At 39.7% G+C, this 22,624-nt stretch overlaps 1 protein-coding gene across 1 annotated transcript; it reads right to left on the bottom strand.

The window, feature by feature from the left end:
• Positions 1–34: 34 nt before the first annotated feature.
• LOC122477958 (NACHT, LRR and PYD domains-containing protein 3-like) lies at positions 35–4,613 on the bottom strand. Its single transcript, XM_043571513.1, has 3 exons — positions 4,594–4,613; positions 363–3,992; positions 35–139 (listed from the first exon to the last, which is right to left on the bottom strand). Exons 2-3 carry the CDS (start codon positions 1,433–1,435, stop codon positions 55–57), a joined length of 1,158 nt encoding a protein of 385 aa, XP_043427448.1. The 5' UTR covers positions 1,436–3,992; positions 4,594–4,613; the 3' UTR covers positions 35–54.
• Between the last annotated feature and the right edge of the window lie 18,011 nt (positions 4,614–22,624).

The raw sequence follows: 22,624 nt of genomic DNA, 5'->3' as shown, positions 1-22,624 counted from the left end.
CTTTATTTCTTTCTCAGTCCATTTCAATAATTCCTCTCTAAGTCCTGGGGAGACTTATCTTCCAAAAGTAGTTTCCACAGCTTTTCCCTTTCCTTTACGTAAGAGGCCAAACAAGAACTGTATCATTAATGATGAAAACCCTTTCCCAGGGGCGCCTGGGTGGCGCAGTCGGTTAAGCGTCCGACTTCAGCCAGGTCACGATCTCGCGGTCCGTGAGTTCGAGCCCCGCGTCAGGCTCTGGGCTGATGGCTCAGAGCCTGGAGCCTGTTTCCGATTCTGTGTCTCCCTCTCTCTCTGCCCCTCCCCCGTTCATGCTCTGTCTCTCTCTGTCCCAAAAATAAATAAACATTGAAAAAAAAAACCCTTTCCCATATTGTTGGAATATTTCTTGCCACGTTTTCCCCACTTGATCAAAAAACATCCAGTTGCCGTCATTCTTTAGGGCATAGAACACAGCAGTCAAGAACTCTTGGAAACTGAAGTGAAGGAAAGTGTACACATTGACACTTCCTTCAGATTTTTTCAAAAAGTGATTTAGAAAAGTGCAATTGATATATACCCCTATCCCATGTCTCCTGAGGTCACAGACTTCAAATAGGACCTGTTGGTTCTGTAGTCCCTCTGCAGCCAAAGAGCAAAGGCCCCACAGACAACTTTGTCCCTTCCACACTGAGATACCTGTAAGGGTTTTGAGGCACTTGGAAAAGTAAAACAGATACACATCAGTCATGGTCTGAAGTGACCTCATAAGACTCCTGTCACCATCTTCCTGTGACTGCAGGACACTACAGATCATCCAGGAGATGATGGGAAGAGAGGACATAATGTCAAGGCTTTGATTTTGTTGCAGCTCATAAAAGACTCTCATTGCTGCATTAGCACCTGAAAACTGACTCAAGAAATATGCTCTCTTTTCAGCATTTGTAAACCAAATGATCTCGGCCTGGATAGATTGTTTTAACAGAGAGTGGAGCTTCTTCATGGTTGCAGGCCGGGCAGTTATCAGCAGGGAGGATTCAGGGAACAGTTTTTTCCTCACAAAACTACATAAGAGGGTCTCTACTGGTTTCTGCTCCTGGGGGTTAGCACTAAGATCCTCTTCCAGGTTACCTACAGGATGCTGGAGCTCAGGAAATCCATCAAGTATGAAAAGAAGCTTCTCTGGATACACAAGAATAACGTCCAGGATTGGTCCATCTATATCTTGAAAAGTGTTAGTGATTAGGTCAGCAGCACTAAGGTTAGCAATATGGCTTATTTCTCTGCAGTTTACATAGATGAGATAGTCAAACCTTCCTGGAGTAACCATTCCTGCTGCCCAGTCAAACATGAACTTATGCACCACAGCTGTTTTCCCAATCCCAGCACATCCCTGAAGCACCACAGTTTGGGATGAGCTGCAGCCCTCTTGGTCAGGATCAAATACATGTCCCATATCAATAAAATTATCTTGTTGAGGAATCCCACATGGTGTCTTTTCTGATATACCATGTTCTTTTACAAGAAGCAGCCGTGACTCTATATGATTGCCATGATAACATTTATGGACTCCTATGTTTAGGTATTTTTCTTTCAGATGTTTTCTAAATATTTCCCGGGAATCTAATGAGGTGACACCAAGAGTTAGTAATCACGGAATCCTAGAAAACAATACAAAACAACAGCTATAACTAATATCACCATCTCCACTTGGACATCTTATTTTACATGTCTAAACCTGAGCTCTGGATTTCTGTGTGGGTGCCCTCCCCCCCCCCAAAAAAAACCCTCCGCAGGCATGTCATCTCAATTAAATGATGTCACCCAGTTGCCCAGAAAAATATTAGGAGCCATTCTTTATTTCTTTTTTCCCCTTGAATCCTCCACATCAAATCAATTAACAAGGCCTATCATAAGCCTTCAATACACTTATTTATCACTATATTCTCAAATACCAACCAAATACAAGGTACTACTAACTGTTTCCTGGAGAAAGAAATAGACTCCTACTATTCATTTACTCTAGCTTATCAATGGCTCCTCTCCACACAGCAGCCAACATGATCTTCTAAAAATATCAATTACATCATGTGACTACCATACCTGAAACCTTTCAAAAGCTTTTCATTGCACTTCATATAAAATCCCAAACCTTACCCTACAAGGTGTGCCACAAATCACTCACCTTCTCAGTCCCTAAAGACACACTAGCTTACTTTTAGTTTCTCACAAATGCCATGTTCTTTCCCACTTCAGGGCCTTTCCAGTAGCTTTTCTCTCTGCCTGGAACACCCTTTCTGCTATTTCCATGGAGAGCTTTTTTTTTTTTTTTTTTTTTTTTTTTATCCTTCAGATCTCAACTTAAACATTACTTCCTAGAAGAGGACTTGCTTGACCACCCAATTTAAAGCAGATCCTCTCTATTATTTCCTTTCCCAGCACCTTGTTTTCACTTTATAGCTCTTATCATAATTAACAGTTGTTTATTTTTTATCTGTCTTTCCCACTAAACAATAATCTACATGAAGACAGGGACCTTATTTGTATTCTTCACCATAATATCCTAAGTACCTAGTGTGGTGCCTGGCACATAGTAGACACTCAACAAATAGGTTATTGAATATGGCTATAAATACTTTTGAATTAAAAACAAGTCATTTATTACTGCCTATTCTGTGCCAGATATTTTACTAGGCTCTTTATATATATTTCTGATTGAATTCTTGCAATAATCCCATGAAGTAGGTATTATCCACATTTTATAGTTGAGGAAACTGAAATTTGTTACCAGGGTTATAAGTTCATGCATATACAATCTGCACACAGGTCTTGTGCTCAGAAGGGCCCATTGGTATAATGCTCTGCTGTCGCTATCTTGGATTTAATATTTTTTGAACAAGGGGTCCTGTGTTTTCATTTTGTAGCATAGCCCATCAATTATGTAGTCAGTCCTGCTTATCGCATTAGATAATTTGTCTAAAGATCAACAGCTAGTAAGTAATAGAGACTTACTTGAGATTAAGGTTTGTCTAAAGCCATAGTCCATATGCTTAAATACTATATTACATAGTTTTTCACTTTATGCAACTAGAAAAATAATCCAAGGAGTCAGTTATCAAGTTCAAACTTCTGTCAAGTGAATGTCTAAGTTAGCATTTCTCAAATGAGTGTTCCTTTGAACACGATTTTGCAAGGTATTAGTAAGAAAGCTGTGGAAAAGAAGTCGAGTGGTCAAATAAGTTAAAGGGAATACACCCTCTATCTCCTTTTAGAGTTTCTCAACGCATGTAGCATGTGAAAGGATCTGAAATGACCTATAGTAAAAAAAGAAAAAAAAAGGCTGTTTAACTTGGTTTAATCCAGCATTTTCTGGTCTAAAATGACTATATAACCCTTTCCCAAAAGCAAAGTTATTTTCTCCTGGACAATAGTGCTCTGTAGAACTGCTTTGGGGAATGCTGATCTAGATAACTGTTAGCAAATTTCTTCTGTAAAATTCCGTAAATAGTTTAGGCTTTTGGGTCTCTGTTTCAGCTACTCAATTCTGCCATCTTAGCTAGAAGGTAGCCATAGATAATATGTAAATGAATGGGCATGGCTGGTTCTACTAAAACTTTATTTATAAAAATTGGCCCCTGGCTTGATTTGGCCCACTATCGTAATGGCCTCAATTTAGATCACTCCAGAATTGGATAGGTCTATTCTAGCCTGTGCATCTAAAATTCTGTACATCTGGTGCCTGACCACCATCAGAGGTCCTCCTGGTATTCCATTACCTATTCTATCTGATATAAAATTCCTATTTGTTATAACAGTTTGGAGCTTCATAGGTACTACCAAAAAAAAAAAAAAAAGGCTGCTGCCCAATGAATACAGGGAAAGAATAGGAGTGGAATAGGGATGAGAAGCCAGGTTCATAGGAGGCACTTTTCACAAAACAAAAAGAGTAAAAGAGAGAAGACATCTACCTATGAGCTCCTTCCATGACAATGAAGCCTGAGCATTTGAAGTAGCTGTGGGAGGAAAGAGTTGAGATTAACAGAAGCACAAATACACCTTCACATCAAAACATGAAATATACAAAAATTTACCCACACTGCTACAGCCATTCATGCTGTTCCCCAGACAGAAATACAAGGAAGAAAGTCATCTCACATCTATTCTGACTCACCCACAAAGTTATAACTAATGTCCAATGTAAAGTAAAATGTAAGACCTTCTCAGATATATATTGAGGGTATAAACATTTACATTTATATGCTCTGTAAGAAAAATTTTAGGCATTAACTTAAAGGCTCATACATTATCTGAAGTGACTGTTTTAGGTATTTTGCTTTCCATTGAACATTAGCCTATTGCCTCTGTTGGAGCTTCTGTTGAACTTAACTTGTTAATGAGAAAGAATAAGGCATTGCTGATGTTAGTGTGATGGATACATACAATGATCTACAATTTGAACACATATACACATACGTTCATTCCAAACACTTACATATATAGGTTTATAGGTAGAAATACACAAATGAAGGCACATGTGAATGTGTTCACATGCACACGCACATACACATACACACACAGCCTCCACATTCCTATAGGTTTTTAGTACTTGCACACCTTTTAAAAGCAAGAGTGAGACTTATACTTGGGAGAAGGTATGACTAGATGGATGGGAGGAAGCAGAGTCTGGAGAGGCAGATATTAGAATGTCACAGAAATGGGCAGGCAAGTGAGTAGTCTGTTGAAGATAATCAGTTTCTATTCCCCATAACTAAATATTCCTTGGAGCTCAGGAATCAGCCACAAGGGGAAGAACTCCAGCAATCTTCACTCTTTGCTCTTTCGTGCTGTCTCCTGTGAAAATCTGTGGTTACAGTAAAGGGAGAGACTTAAGAGTCTTTTAGGATTATAAATGCTTTTGGAATCATGGAAAACAGTAGAAACCACAGTTGCCTCTTCTCTTTTCTTTATTTTTCCTCATTTTGGAAAACATAAAAAATATGGAGACATTTTAAAGAGATTATTAATAGGCAAATACTGTATCCATGTAATATTTCAATATACACACACCTATACACGGGCAACACAACGTTAAAGATTCGGAAAAAAAATCCCAAAGTCCATGAGGAGACGTAGGAGAAAGAGAATGAACAGGATTACCTAGATTGTACCCTCTTCTTACCTCATTCAGTTACTCACCTTTCTGTTCAGACAATAAACTCCAAGTACAAGCAGGTTCCATATCTTTTCTTTTCTTTTGACTGTTCATCCTGGCAAATCAAGAAGACTGTAATCCAAAACAGAAATGATGACTGAAAGGCCTAGTGGAAGCCCAGAGTAAAAAGGAACTCAAGGAACACTACTCAAGGCATTACAGAGTTGGGGAAGAGAGAAGGCCCAATAAACCAAGTAGGTTGTTAGAGTGGGACTATGGGATCACACAAAGATAGATCAAAACCAACAGTCTTCAACTTGAAGAGGCAAAAAACTAAAAGAGGATAGAATGTCTGTAAACTTTTGGACAGTACAAATATAAGAAATGTGAAATTGGGCCCTGAATTGGGTTACTAAGGGAGCACAGGATTTAGAGAGTACAAGTTCTAATGTCTAGGGTCAAGATAAAAAAGAATGCGTGTGTCTTTCCACAACATATTTTTGGTGCCACTAATAAAGGAAGAATTCTAAGACCATAGATCGGAATACTGTGGTACGAGAGAAACAGTCCACAGCGTTAGGAAACATAGAAGCCCTAGTTCCATTTCTGTAACTATCGACCTATGGACCTTAAGTAAGATTCTTCTACTTTCTGGGTCTGTTTTATTATTTTCAAAATGGTTGAGGGACTGTTAGCGCAGGTTTCTTTCCAGGTTGAACACTGTAAGATCAGTGGTTCTCAGCCCTAGCTGCACATTAAAATCACCTTCATACCACCCTCCAGAATTTTGTTTGCAATATTACTTACCACTTTCTAATACATTTGAAAGTTTTCTTATGTATAATGCTCAGTGTTCATTTTCATTCTTTCCCACTTAAGTTTATTTACTGGTCCCAATTCTCAGCCTATGCCATGAACTTTGCAAGTCCACACAACAGAAATGGGGCTTATTTTTCCACCTCTTGTCTTTGAGCTCAGCCTTGAGACTTGCTTTGGCTAATGAAGTGTACACAGATGTTACTCAAGCAGGAGCTTGAAATATACTTGCATAGTTGGTCATGTCCCTTCTTGTGATTCTACCACTGGTGTGAGATGAGCCATGAGAGACACAAGTGCCAGCTAGTCCAATGGTCTGGGGAGAGATGCATGAAGCAGAGCCACATGAGTTTACTCATAGTCCTGAAGCAAGTAGTCACTCTAACCTAAATCAGAGTTGTCTGAAAAAGCCCTGACTAATCAGCTGAATCCCAGCTGGCCTCCAGAAGTGTGAGAATAAGCACTTAATCAGTTCTTAGTTTTTCATGCCACCAAGATTTTATAGTCATTGTTATGCATCACTGTGGTGACAGCTAACTGATATACCTTGCTTAGGAAGTAAATGCCTAGAAAGTGTTTGGCATACAAAAGACATTAAATGTTTATTAAATAAATTGAATGAATGAATAAAAGCTTTTTGAAAAAAAAAATCCCAGGCCTGGTCTACATTCCTGATAAATTAAATCAAAATCTTTTTTTTTAAATCAGAATCTTTGATGATAGGTTTGGCATCGATTTTTTTAAGTTCCCCAGGTGATTGATTCTAATATACAGCCAGAGAAGAGTGCCATGATTCTAACATTTACTTGTTTTTGATAGGGGAGAGTATATTGGTGAAGCACACAGGCTTTGAAATCAAACAGAAGGGTTCAAGCCCTGACTCTACCACTTATGCTGTGACAACCATTGAATTAACATCTCTAAGCCTCAGATTCCTCAACTGTTAAGTAGGGATAACAACAGTACTTTCCTTATAAGGTTATTATGAAGATTAAATGAAATAATGCATATAAAGTATTCAGTACACTACATGGTACACAGCAAAGGCTCAATAATCCTAAACTATAGCTAATATTGGCATTGCTTTATCATTTGATATGGGGTAGAAATGTCTTTTAACTCACATAGACCTTACTTAAATTCCATTTCCACTGCTGTCTAGCAATATGACCTTGAGGAAATTGCTTAAACTCTGAGACTACAGTAACCCATCTGTAAATTACGATGACAATGATTTCACTAATTTGTTGTGAGGATTAAATAAGACAACATACATAAAAGATTTAGCACAGGACAAAATGCAATATAAATAATTATGAGAGGAAAAATAAGCTGGCATTTCTTATAACTGACAGAAAGAAGTTACATTCCATTAAAATCTCCACATAACCTCATTCTTAGGAGATGGAATGTTCCCAGCACAGTGTTATATTCCCATGCCCTGGACACTTTTCCCAATTAGTAGGGATATCATGTCCTCCAAAACATAGAAACAATTCTCCAGTTACAGTAAGAGTTCCTGCCCTCAGGTAATGATGCTGGAGAGATGCATGGCCACTTACTCTCTTCCTGGGAAATTTCAAACATGCCCATTATTTTGATCATCCTTACAACCTCTTATTGTTTATCCCAGTCTAGCCCTCCACTCTGAGACTTACATTTATATATCTAAAGGCTTACTCAACATCTCCACTTGGATGTTGGCATCCATCTTTTTCTTACCTCCATTGGTAGCTTTTATTTGGTTTGTCCAGCATTCTTTCCTGATCTGTGTTCTGATAGGAAACACTATCCCTCTTAGTGGAATAATCAGATTTTCTGTGACTGAATTTAAAAGCCTGAGTGGAGACTACAAGCACTGAGGTTCTGCTACCCAAACACTCCAAGCTTCCTTAGTTTCTGACCTCCTTGAGGCCTTGTTTTTCAGCACTTCCTTTGATTTTGATCAACTCCAGTAGTCTTCCAAAAATCCCTATTTTTGCTTAAGTTACTGAGAACCAAGTTCTGTTGCCTGCAGCTAAAAAACCCTGACATAGAAATTATACCAGAGAGTGAGTTACAGTCAACAGACCTTTGGAAAAATTATAGGGGTATTTTATAACTGGTTATTAGACTGAGTAAAAGGCTGTGAGATGGTTCAAATTCCAGGACAAGAAAGCAGTATCCATCATACTAGGATCTCCACTGGAACATATTCAATCTTTATGCAATGTAGTAAATTATGGCCTCTCCAAGAGACAAATCAAAGTAAGATGTCTCCTCTGGGCCCCTGAATTACAAAATGGTAAAATGGTGATTCCTTCCCTGGGCTGGGGCAGCACCAAGCTTGGGGACACAAGTTAGAGAGCAGGATATGGGCTAATTCCAGCCCCCATTCAGACCCTTGGCTGTGTGCCTTTTCAGTCAACAAACTACACAACTTTTCATTGTGACTCTACATGGTATGCATGCTGCCAAAAATAAGAGAGAAATGCTACAAATTTAAACATCAAATCTTACCTGCAGGCCTAAAATGAGACTCTGTGCTTTTTTTTTGCTGAGATATAATTCACATATCATAAAACTCACCCTTTTAAAATGCACAATACAATGATTTGTAGTATCTTCACAAAGTTTTGCAACCATCACTATCTAATTCTGGAACATTTTCATCACCCCAAAAATAAATGCTGTGCCCATTAAACAAACACTCCCCATTCTCCCCACCCCACATCCCCTAGTAACCACAATTCTACTTTCTGTCTCTAAGGATTTGCCTATTCTGGATATTTCATATAAATAGAATCATACAACAATGGTCTCTTGTGTCTGGTTTCTTCAACTTAGCATAATGTTTTCAAGGTTCATCCATATAATAATCCACATTCACTAGGATGGCTATAGTTTTTAAAATGGAAAATGGTAAAGATGTGGAGAAATTGTAACCCTCATATATTGCTCATTGGAATATAAAATAGTACAGCCACTGTGGAAAAATTTGGCAGTACCTCAGTAAGTTACACATAGAACTACCATATGATCCAGCAATTCCACTCCCAGGTATATATCCAGAAGAATTGAAAACAGGTATTTACTCACGCCAGTCAGAGTGGCCAAAATGAACAAATCAGGAGACTATAGATGCTGGAGAGGATGTGGAGAAACGGGAACCCTCTTGCACTGTTGGTGGGAATGCAAATTGGTGCAGCCGCTCTGGAAAGCAGTGTGGAGGTTCCTCAGAAAATTAAAAATAGACCTACCCTATGACCCAGCAATAGCACTACTAGGAATTTATCCAAGGGATACAGGAGTACTGATGCATAGGGCCACTTGTACCCCAATGTTCATAGCAGCACTCTCAACAATAGCCAAATTATGGAAAGAGCCTAAATGTCCATCAACTGATGAATGGATAAAGAAATTGTGGTTTATATACACAATGGAATATTACGTGGCAATGAGAAAAAATGAAATCTGGCCTTTTGTAGCAACGTGGATGGAACTGGAGATTGTGATGCTAAGTGAAATAAGCCATACAGAGAAAGACAGATACCATATGGTTTCACTCTTATGTGGATCCTGAGAAACTTAACAGGAACCCATGGGGGAGGGGAAGGGAAAAAAAAAAAAGAGGTTAGAGTGCGAGAGAGCCAAAGCATAAGAGACTGTTAAAAACTGAGAACAAACTGAGGGTTGATGGGGGGTGGGAGGGAGGAGAGGGTGGGTGATGGGTATTGAGGAGGGCACCTTTTGGGATGAGCACTGGGTGTTGTATGGAAACCAATTTGTCAATAAATTTCATATTAAAAAAAAGAAAACAGGTATTTAAAAAAAAATTTGCACACGGATATTCATAGCAGCACTATATACAATAACAGAAAGGTTGAAACAACCCCAGTATCCATCAACTGATGAACCAATAAACAAAATATGATATATACTTACGATGAAATATTATTCAGCCATAAAAAGGAACAAAATATTGATATGTGCTACAACATGGATGAACCTTGAAAACATTATGCTAAGTGAAAGAAGCCAGACACAAAAGGCACATATTACATGATTCCATTTATATGAAATGAAAGGCAAATTCATAGACACAGAAAGTACATTTAGTGGTAGCTAGGAATTGGGAGAAAGGAGGAATTGGGAGTAACCCCTAATGGTTACAGGACTTCTATTTGGGGTGTTGGAAATATTCTCAAATTAGATAGTGGTGATGGTTACACAACATTGTAAATATACTAGAAATCACTAAATTATACACTTTAAAAGGGTGGATTTTATAGTATGTAAATAAAATCAATATAAAATAAAATCAATAAACCAAACTTATTGTGGCAATCATTTTTCAATATATAAATATATCAAATCATTATGTTGTACACCTAAAATACAATGTTATGTCAATTTTATCTCAATTAACAAAAATAATCAATTGTAAAGTAGAAAAAAATTAATATAAAATGCAACTATAAAAGAAAATAGGAAAGTAGAAACAACCCAAATATCCATCAATGGATAAATGGATAAATAAAATGTGATATACATACTATGAAATATTATTTAGCCTTTAAAAGGAAAAGTCTGAAACATACTACATGGATTAACCTTGAAGACCCTATGCTAAGTGAAATAAGTCTGACACAAAAGAACAAATCTTGTATGATTCCACTTAAATTTGACAACAGTCAAATTTATAGAGTCACAAAGTAGAATGGTGGCTACCAGGGGCTGAGAGGAAAGGGCAAAAGGAAATTGTTTAATGAATATAGAGCTTCAGTTTGGGAAGATGAAAGAGTTGTAGAGATAGATAGTAATGATGGTTGCATAACAATGTGAATGTACTTAATGCCACTGAACTGTATACTTAAAAATGACTAAAGTGATCAATTTTATGGTATGTATGTTTTACCACAATAAAGAAAAGAAAATGGGCAAACATTTGAACAGATCTTTCACAAAGAAAGAGATATGAATGGTTAATAGCACATGAAAAGTTGCTCAACATAAGAAGATAAAAAAAGAAAGGATATTCAACACCATTAGTCATTAAGGAAATGCAAAAAAAACTACAAAGAGGTACCACTTCACACCCACCTGAATGGTTAAAATTAATAAGACAGATCCTGCCAAATGTTTAAAAGGATGGTGGGAGAGGAAAATGGTACAAAGATATGGCAGTTTCACATAAAACAAAACATACACCTATCCTATGACCCAGCAATTTCATTCCTAGGTATGTACCACCATATATATATATATATATATATATATATATATATACACACACACACACACACACAAACACACACATACATATACACACAAAATAATTATACAAGAATGTCTACAGCATTTCCAAATGCCCCGTAGAGGGGTCATTCAGCCCCAGGTTGAAGATCAATGCTACAGGCAATCTCACTTGTGAGTACAGATACAAACAAAATTGCTAAACAGAATATTAGTACCTCGAATTCCATAATACATTTTAAAAGATACATCATTAATCACAGTTTAATCCTACAAACACAGGGAAGCTTAAACATTTACAGATCTGTCAATGGGGAACAGGGCACTAACTCCTCACTTGGAAAATAGGCAATTACAGGAAAGAGTTAAACATCTATCCTCTCTTTCCTATAGTAACTGTATTTTAGGCTTATCAAGTAGCCCTAGTAGAGTAGGGATAGTTCTTTTTTTTTTCAATATATGAAATTTATTGTCAAATTGGTTTCCAGACAACACCCAGTGCTCATCTCAAAAGGTGCCCTCCTCAATACCCAACACCCAGGCTCCCCTCCCTCCCACCCCCCAAAACCCTCAGTTTTGAAGAGTCTCTTATGCTTTGGCTCTCTTCCACTCTAACCTCTTTTTTTTTCCTTCCCCTCCCCCATGGGTTTCTGTTAAGTTTCTCAGAATCTACATAACAGTGAAACCATATGGCATCTGTCTTTCTCTGTATGGCTTATTTCACTTAGCATAACACTCTCCAGTTCCATCCATGTTGCTACAAAGGGCCATATTTCATTCTTTCTCATTGCCACGTAGTACTCCATTGTGTATATAAACCACAATTTCTTTATCCATTCATAAGTTGATGGACATTTAGGCTCTTTCCATAATTTGGCTATTGTTGAGAGTGCTGCTATGAACATTGGGGTACAAGTGCCCCTATGCATCAGTACTCCTGTATCCCTTGGGTAAATTCCTAGCAGTGCTATTGCTGGGTCATAGGGTAGGTCTATTTTTAATTTTTTGAGGAACCTCCACACTGTTTTCCAGAGTGGCTGCACCAATTTGCATTCCCACCAACAGTGCAAGAGGGTTCCTATTTCTCCACATCCTCGTCAGCATCTATAGTCTCCTGATTTGTTCATTTTGGCCACTATATCTGATGGTTTTGATTTGTATTTCCCTGATGAGGAGCGACGTTGAGCATCTTTTCATGTGTCTCTTGGCCATCCGAAAGTCTGCTTTAGAGAACTGTCTATTCATGTTTTCTGCCCATTTCTTCACTGGGTTATTTGTTTTTCGGGTGTGGAGTTTGGTGAGCTCTTTATAGATTTTGGATACTAGCCCTTTGTCCGATATGTCATTTGCAAATATCTTTTCCCATTTCGTTGGTTGCCTTTTAGTTTTGTTGGTTGTTTCCTTTGCTGTGCAGAAGCTTTTTATCTTCATAAGGTCCCAGTAGTTCATTTTTGCCTTTAATTCCCTTGTCTTTGGGGATGTGTCAAGTAAGAGATTGTTATGGCTGAGGTCAGAGAGGTCTTTTCCTGCTTTCTTCTCTAGGGTTATGATGGTTTCCTGTCTCACATTCAGGACCTTTGTCCATTTTGAGTTTACTTTTGTCAATGGTGTGAGGAAGTGGTCTAGTTTCAACCTTCTGCATGTTGCTGTCCAGGTCTCCCAGCACCATTTGTTAAAGAGACTGTCTTTTTTCCATTGGATGTTCTTTCCTGCTTTGTCAAAGATGAGTTGGCCATACGTTTGTGGGTCTAGTTCTGGGGTTTCTATTCTATTCCATTGGTGTATGTGTCTGTTTTTGTGCCAATACCATGCTGTCTTGATGATGACAGCTTTGTAGTGAGGCTAAAGTCTGGGATTGTGATGCCTCCTGCTTTGGTCTTCTTCTTCAAAATTACTTTGGCTATTCGGGGCCTTTTGTGGTTCCATATGAATTTTAGGATGGCTTGTTCTAGTTTCAAGAAGAATGCTGGTGCAATTTTGATTGGGATTGCATTGAATGTGTAGAGAGCTTTGGGTAGTATTGACGTTTTGACAATATTTATTCTTCCAATCCATGAGCACGGAATGTTTTTCCATTTCTTTATATCTTCTTCAATTTCCTTCATAAGCTTTCTATAGTTTTCAGCATACAGATCCTTTACATCTTTGGTTAGATTTATCCCTAGGTATTTTATGCTTCTTGGTGCAATTGTGAATGGGATCAGTTTCTTTATTTGTCTTTCTGTTGCTTCATTATTAGTGTATAAGAATGCAATTGATTTCTGTACATTGATTTTGTATCCTGCAACTTTGCTGAATTCATGTATCAGTTCTAGCAGACTTTTGGTGGGGTCTATCGGATTTTCCATGTATAATATCATGTCATCTGCAAAAAGTGAAAGCTTGACTTCATCTTTGCCAATTTTGATGCCTTTGATTTCCTTTTCTTGTCTGATTGCTGATGCTAGAACTTCCAACACTATGTTAAACAACAGTGGTGAGAGTGGGCATCCCTGTCGTGTTCCTGATCTCAGGGAAAAAGCTCTTTTTTTCCCCATTGAGGATGATGTTAGCTGTGGGCTCTTCATAAATGGCTTTTATGATGTTTAAGTATGTTCCTTCTATCCTGACTTTCTCAAGGGTTTTTATTTAGAAAGGGTGCTGGATTTTGTCAAAGGCCTTTTCTGCATCGATTGACAGGATCATATGGTTCTTATCTTTTCTTTTATTAATGTAATTATCACGATGATTGATTTGCGAATGTTGAACCAGCCCTGCATCCCAGGAATGAATCCCACTTGATCATGGTGAACAATTCTTTTTATATGCCGTTGAATTCGATTTGCTAGTATCTTATTGAGAATTTTTGCATCCATATTCATCAGGGATATTGGCCTGTAGTTCTCTATTTTACTGGGTCTCTGTCTGGTTTAGGAATCAAAGTAATACTGGCTTCATAGAATGAGTCTGGAAGTTTTCCTTCCCTTTCTATTTTTTGGAATAGCTTGAGAAGGATAGGTAGTATCTCTGCTTTAAACATCTGGTAGAACTCCCCTGGGAAGCCATCTGGTCCTGGACTCTTATTTGTTGGGAGATTTTTGATAAATGATTCAATTTATTCACCCGTTATGGGTCTGATCAAGCTTTCTATTTCCTCCTGTTTGAGTTTTGGAAGTGTGTGGGCATTTAGGAATTTGTCCATTTCTTCCAGGTTGTCCAGTTTGTTGGCATATAATTTTTCATAGTATTCCCTGATAATTGCTTGTATCTTTGAGGGATTGGTTGTAATCATTCCATTTTCATTCACGATTTTATCTATTTGGGTCATCTCCCTTTTCTTTTTGAGAAGCCTGGCTAGAGGTTTATCAATTTTGTTTATTTTTTCAAAAAACCAACTCTTGGTTTCATTGATCTGCTCTCCAGTTTTTTTAGATTCTATATTGTTTATTTCTGCTCTGATCTTTAATTTCTCTTCTGCTCCTGGGTTTAGGCTGTCTTTGCTGTTCTGCTTCTATTTCCTTTAGGTGTGCTGTTAGATTTTGTATTTGGGATTTTTCTTGTTTCTTGAGATAGACCTGGATTGCAATGTATTTTCCTCTCAGGACTGCCTTCGCTGCATCCCAAAGCGTTTGGATTGTTGTATTTTCATTTGTTTCCATATATTTTTTAAATTTCTTCTCTAATTGCCTGGTTGACCCATTCATTCTTTAGTAGGGTGTTCTTTAACCTCCATGCTTTTGGAGGTTTTCCAGACTTTTTCTTGTGGTTGATTTCAAGCTTCATCGCACTGTGGTCTGAAAGTATGCATGGTATGATTTCAATTCTTGTATACTTATGAAGGGCTGTTTTGTGACCCCGTACGTGATCTATCTTGGAGAAGGTTCCATGTGCACTCGAGAAGAAAGTATATTCTGTTGCTTTGGGATGCAGAGTTCTAAATATATCTGCCAAGTCCATCTGATCCAATGTATCATTCAGGGCCCTTGTTTCTTTATTGACCGTGTGTCTAGATGATCTATCCATTCTGTAAGTGGAGTGTTAAAGTCCCCTGCAATTACCACATTCTTATCAATAAGGTTGCTTAGGTTTGTGAGTAATTGTTTTATATATTTGGGGGCTCCCGTATTCGGCGCATAGACATTTATAATTGTTAGCTCTTCCTGATGGATAGACCCTGTGATTATTATATAATGCCCTTCTTCATCTCTTGTTACAGCCTTTAATTTATTTTTTTAAATTTTATTTTCAACGTTTATTTATTTTTGGGACAGAGAGAGACAGAGCATGAACGGGGGAGGGGCAGAGAGAGAGGGAGACACAGAATCGGAAACAGGCTCCAGGCTCTGAGCCATCAGCCCAGAGCCTGACGCGGGGCTCGAACTCACACGCCGCGAGATCGTGACCTGGCTGAAGTCGGACGCTTAACCGACTGCGCCACCCAGGCGCCCCTACAGCCTTTAATTTAAAGTCTAGTTTGTCTGATATAAGTATGGCTACTCCAGCTTTCTTTTGACTTCCAGTAGCATGATAGATAGTTCTCCATCCCCTCACTTTCAATCTGAAGGTGTCCTCAGGTCTAAAATGAATCTCTTGTAGACAGCAAATAGATGGGTCTTATTTTTTTATACATTATGAGACCTTATGTCTTTTGGTTGGCACATTTAGACCACTTACATTCAGTGTTACTATAGAAAGATATGGGTTTAGTGTCATTGTGATGTCTGTATGTTTTATGCTTGTAGTGATGTCTCTGGTACTTTGTCTCACAGGATCCCCCTTAGGATCTCTTGTAGGGCTGGTTTAGTGGTGACAAATTCCTTCAGTTTTTGTTTGTTTGGGAAGACCTTTATCTCTCCTTCTATTCTAAATGACAGACTTGCTGGATAAAGGATTCTCGGCTGCATATTTTTTTCTGTTCATCACATTGAAGACCTCCTGCCATTCCTTTCTGTCCTGCCAAGTTTCAGAAGAGAGATCAGTCACGAGTCTTATAGGTCTGCCTTTATATGTTAGGGCACGTTTATCCCTCGCTGCTTTCAAAATTTTCTCTTTATCCTTGTATTTTGCCAGTTTCACTATGATATGTCGTGCAGAAGTTCAATTCAAGTTCCGTCTGAAGGGAGTTCTCTGTGCCTCTTGGATTTCAATGCCTTTTTCCTTTCCCAGTTCAGGCAAGTTCTCAGCTATTATTTCTTCACGTATACCTTCAGCACCTTTCCCTCTCTCTTCCTCCTCTGGAATACCAATTATGCGTAGATTATTTCTCTTTAGTGCATCACTTAGTTCTCTAATTTTCCCCTCATACTCCTGGATTTTTTCATCTCTCTTTTTCTCAGCTTCCTCTTTTTCCATAACTTTATCTTCTAGTTCACCTATTCTCTCCTCTGCCTCTTCAATCTGAGCCGTGGTTGTTTCCATTTCATTTTGCAGCTCGTTTATAGAATTTTTTAGCTCCTCCTGACTATTCCTTAGTCCCTTGATCTCTGTAGTAATAGATTCTCTCCTGTCCTCTACTGTTTTCAAGACCAGCGATTAATTTTATGACTATTATTCTAAATTCACTTTTGTTATATTGTTTAAATTCTTTTTGATCAGTTCGTTAGCTATTATTTCCTGGAGATTCTTTTGAGGGGAATTCTTACGTTTGGTCATTTTGGATAGTCCCTGGAGTGGTGCGGACCTGCAGGGCACTTCCCCTGTGCTGTCTTGAATAACTGGAGTTGGTGGGTGGGGCCGCAGTTCGACCTGATCTCTGCCCCCAGCCCACCGCTGGGACCACAGTCAGACTGGTGTGTACCTTCTCTTCCCCTCTCCCAGGGGCAGGATTCACTGTGGGGTGGCGTGGCCTGTCTGGGCTACTTGCACACTGCCAGGCTTGTGGTGCTGAGGATCTGGCATATTAGCTGGGGTGGGTCGGCAAGGTGCACGGGGGTGGGAGGGGTAGGCTTAGCTCGATTCTCCTTCGGTGATCCGGTTCGGGAGGGGCCCTGTGGGAGCGGGAGGGAGTCAGACCCTCCGCCAGAGGGATGGATCCCCAGAAGCACAGCATTCGGTGTTTGCGCCGTGCAAGCAAGTTCCATGGCAGGAACTGGTTCCCTTTGGGATTTTGGCTGGGGGATGGGCGAGGGAGATGGCGCTGGCGAACAACTTTGTTACCCCCCAAACTGACCCTGTTGTCCCAGGGCTCAGCAACTCTCCCTCCCGTTTTCTTCCAGCCTTCCCACTCTCTGAGCAGAGCTGTTAACTTATAACCGTCCAGATGTTAAGTTCCACTTGCTGTCAGAACACACTCCGTCCTGCCCCTCCGCTTTTGCCAGCCAGACTCGCGGTCTCTGCTTGGCTGGCGGGCTGCTCCTCCACCCCGGCTCCCTCCCGCCAGTCCGTGTAGCACGCACCGCCTCGCCACGCTTCCTACCCTCTTCCGTGGGCCTCTCGTCTGCGCTTGGCTCCGGAGACTCCGTTCTGCTAGTCTTCTAGCGGTTTTCTACGTTATTTAAGCAGGTGTAGGTGAAATCTAAGAGACCAGCAGGACGCGGTGAGCCCAGCATCTTCCTACGCCGCCATCTTCCTCAAGAATCAAGGAGGGATAGTTCTTAAAGAGTGGTATGCTAGCTAATAAATGCTGAAAGAATGATGGAATTAGAATCATTACTGTGAAACCCTTAATGAAATTATTGATTCAGATAACAGTTATCAAATGGATGATAAAGCCATTAGATGAAAAGATGATGGAGAACATTACAGCAAAGGGATAAGACTATCACCATCTCAATTCTCTTTCAGTACCATTAAAAGTAAGACCAGCAGACTATGCAAATGGAAGTATATAGTGTCAACCATGAAATAGTCTCACCAAATAATAAAGAACCTGAATATAATAAAATGTTTAGATCTAACTTCCAGTCCATAGGAAATACAGGTAGGCAATACAAAATAAGTAAAACAGTACCTCAAGGAAGTAATCAGCCAAATCCATATTGTGGGAGAGTCTACAGGACAAATGTCAGGTGTCTTCAACAAACCAATGGCACGAAAATAAAAAAGAGGAGGTATTGCCCTGTTTTGGCTTTTCAAAACTTGAAAGAAACTTAGAGATATAATCTAATACAACAAGTTAACCTTGGTTCAATCTTGACTGGAAAAAAACCCAATGGTTAAAAATATTTTTAGACAACTGGAAAAATCTGCATATGTGTTGGGTATTAGTGTGATAATGACATTATGATTATAGGAGAAGATGTCCTTTGTGCCATAATTTTTTGTGATGCATACTGAAATATTTAGGAGTGAAGTCTTATGACATTCATGATTAACCTAAAACATCCTAGCACAAGAGAGGGGAGGGGGATAGCTGATCCAAGTATGGCAAATGTTTATGGCTACTGAAATTGAATAATGGGTACATGGGGTTTATTTTATTCTCTACTGTCATTTTGTTTGGAAAATTTCAAAACAGGAAGTTTTTAAAACGCTACCAATGCAGCTCAATGCATTAACCATTTAAAGGAGACAGACCTATGTGTCCAACTTATAGGTAAAAAAGCAAATGACAAAATTTCATACCCTACTTAATTTAATAAAAAGCAATTGCCAGAGACCCATAGTGAGCATCATACTTGATGAAATTTTAAAAGCATTCCTACTAAAGGGAGTGATAAAATAAGGATGTCTGATATCACTGACACTATTTAATCTTATATGGGGGTCCTAGCCAATGCATGGGAGTACAAAAAGTGCACACAGTATACAGGTTGAAGACAAAGAAACAAAACTATCAATATTTGCACATAATCTGTTTGCCTACCTAGAAAATCCAATAGAATCAATGAACAAACTATTAGAAGTAAAGTAGGGGTGCCTGCGTGGCTCAGTCGGTTGCGCATCTGACGTCGGTTCCAGTCATGATCTCACAACTGGTGGCTTTGAGCCCCGCTTCAGGCTCTGTGCTGATACCTCAGAGCCTGGAGCCTGCTTTGGATTCTGTATCTCCCTTTCTCTGCCCCTCCCCCACTCACACTCTGTCTCTCAAAAATAAATAAATGTTAAAAAAAATTTTTTTTTTGATAAGGAGGTCCTGAGGAAGATGGCGGTGTAGGAGGATGCTGGGCTCACCGCATCCTGCTGATCGCTTAGATTCCATCAACATCTGCCTAATTTACCCAGAAAACCGCCCGAAGACTAGCAGAATGGACTCTCCGGAGCCAAGCGTAGACGAGAGGCCCACGGAAAAGGGTAGGAAGGGCAGAGAGGCAGTGTGCACTACACGGACTGGTGGGAGGGAGCCAGGGCAGTGCAGGGGCAGCCAGCAGACCCAGCAAGGCAGAGCCCCCAAGTCTGGCTTGCAAAAGCCAAGGGGCCAGACGGAATGTGTTCTGACAGCCAGCGGGACTTAACATGTGGAATGTTATAAGTCAACAGCTCTGCTCAGAGAGCGGGAGGGCTAAAGGACAATGGGAGGGAGAGTTGTTGAGCCCCGGAGGACAGAGCTCAGCTTGGCAGGGAACAAAGGCGCTAAGAAGCACAATCTCCCTCGCCCATCCCCCAGCCAAAATCCCAGAGGGAACCAGTTCCCATCACGAACTTGCTTGCACTGCGCAAACACCCAACACTGGGCTTCTGCGGATCCATCCCTCCAATGGGTCTGCGTCCCTCCCGGTGTTGCAGGGCCCCTCCCAAAGGAGACCACCTAAGGCAAAGCGAGCTGAGCCTACCCCTCCCGACCCTATGCACCTTACGGATCCACCCCAGCTAATATGCCAGATCCCATCGAAGCAGCACCACAAGCCTGGCAGTGTGCAAGTAGCCCAAACAGGGGCCACACCACTCCACAGTGAATCCTGCCCCTGGGAGAGGGGAAGATAAGGTACACACCAGTCTGACTGTGGCCCCAGCAGTGGGCTGGGGGCAGACATCAGGTTGAACTGCGGCCCCGCCCACCAACACAAGTTACTCCAGACAGCACAGGGGAAGAGCCCTCCAGTTCTGCGCCACTCCAGGGACTATCCAAAACGATGAAATGGAAGAATTCTCCTTAAAAGAAACTCCAGGAAGTAGTGACAGCTAATGAACTGATCAAAAACGATTTAAGCAATATAGCAGAAAATGAATTTAAAATAATAGTCATAAAATTAATCACTGGGCTTGAAAAAAGTATAGAGGACAGGAGAGAATCTATTACTACAGAGATCAAGGGACTAAGAAACAGTCAGGAGGAGGTAAAAATACTATAAATGAGCTGCAGAATAAAATGGAGGTGACCACAGCTCGGATTGAAGAGGCAGAGGAGAGAATAGGTGAATAGAAGATAAAATTATGGAAAAAGAGGAAGCTGAGAAAAAGAGAGATAAAAAAATCCAGGAGTATTAGGGGAGACTTAGAGAACTAAGTGACATAATTAAACAAAATAATATATGCATAATTGGTATTCCAGAGGAGGAAGAGAGAGGAAAAGGTGCTGAAGGTATACTTGAAGAAATAATAGCTGGGAACTTCCCTCAACTGGGGAGGGAAAAATGCACTGAAATCCAAGAGGCACAGAGAACTCCCTTCAGAACTCAACTAACTTGAATCGATCTTCTGCACAACATATCATAGTGAAACTGACAATATACAAGGATAAAGAGAGAATTCTGAAAACAGCGAGGGATAAATATGCTCTAACATATAAAGGGAGACCTATAAGACTCGTGACGGATCTGTTTACTGAAACTTGGCAGGCCAGAAAGGAATGGCAGGAAATCTTCGGTGTGATGAACAGAAAAAAAATGCAGCCGAGAATCCTTTACCCAGCAAGTCTGTCATTTAGAATAGAAGGAGAGATAAAGGTCTTCCCAAACAAACAAAAACTGAAGGAATTTGTCACCACTAAACCAGCCCTACAAGAGATCCTAAGGGAGATCCTGTGAGACAAAGTACCAGAGACATCACTACAAGCATAAAACATACAGACATCACAATGACGCTAAACCCATATCTTTCTATAGTAACACTGAATGTAAGTGGTCTAAATGTGCCAACCAAAAGACATAGGGTCTCATAATGTATAAAAAAATAAGACCCATCTATTTGCTGTCTACAAGAGATTCATTTTAGACCTGAGGACACCTTCAGATTGAAAGTGAGGGGATGGAGAACTATCTATCACGCTACTGGAAGTCAAAAGAAAGCTGGAATAGCCATACTTATATCAGACAAACTAGACTTTAAATTAAAGGGTGTAACAAGAGATGAAGAAGGGCATTATATAATAATCACAGGGTCTATCCATCAGGAAGAGCTAACAATTATAAATGTCTATGCGCCGAATACGGGAGCCCCCAAATATATAAAACAATTACTCACAAACCTAAGCAACCTTATTGATAAGAATGTGGTAATTGCAGGGGACTTTAACACTCCACTTACAGAATGGATAGATCATCTAGACACACGGTCAATAAAGAAACAAGGGCCCTGAATGATACATTGGATCAGATGGACTTGACAGATATATTTAGAACTCTGCATCCCAAAGCAACAGAATATACTTTCTTCTCGAGTGCACATGGAACCTTCTCCAAGATAGATCACGTACGGGGTCACAAAACAGCCCTTCATAAGTATACAAGAATTGAAATCATACCATGCATACTTTCAGACCACAGTGCGATGAAGCTTGAAATCAACCACAAGAAAAAGTCTGGAAAACCTCCAAAAGCATGGAGGTTAAAGAACACCCTACTAAAGAATGAATGGGTCAACCAGGCAATTAGAGAAGAAATTTAAAAAATATATGGAAACAAATGAAAATACAACAATCCAAACGCTTTGGGATGCAGCGAAGGCAGTCCTGAGAGGAAAATACATTGCAATCCAGGCCTATCTCAAGAAACAAGAAAAATCCCAAATACAAAATCTAACAGCACACCTAAAGGAAATAGAAGCAGAACAGCAAAGACAGCCTAAACCCAGGAGCAGAAGAGAAATTAAAGATCAGAGCAGAAATAAACAATATAGAATCTAAAAAAACTGGAGAGCAGATCAATGAAACCAAGAGTTGGTTTTTTGAAAAAATAAACAAAATTGATAAACCTCTAGCCAGGCTTCTCAAAAAGAAAAGGGAGATGACCCAAATAGATAAAATCGTGAATGAAAATGGAATGATTACAACCAATCCCTCAGAGATACAAGCAATTATCAGGGAATACTATGAAAAATTATATGCCAACAAACTGGACAACCTGGAAGAAATGGACAAATTCCTAAACGCCCACACACTTCCAAAACTCAAACAGGAAGAAATAGAAAGCTTGATCAGACCCATAACGGGTGAAGAAATTGAATTATTTATCAAAAATCTCCCAACAAATAAGAGTCCAGGACCAGATGGCTTCCCAGGGGAATTCTACCAGACGTTTAAAGCAGAGATAATACCTATCCTTCTCAAGATGTTCCAAAAAATTGAAAGGGAAGGAAAACTTCCAG

Source organism: Prionailurus bengalensis, chromosome X (assembly GCF_016509475.1).
Source record: "Prionailurus bengalensis isolate Pbe53 chromosome X, Fcat_Pben_1.1_paternal_pri, whole genome shotgun sequence".
Taxonomy (NCBI): domain Eukaryota; kingdom Metazoa; phylum Chordata; class Mammalia; order Carnivora; family Felidae; genus Prionailurus; species Prionailurus bengalensis.
This window is presented reverse-complemented; position numbering and strand designations above follow the sequence as displayed.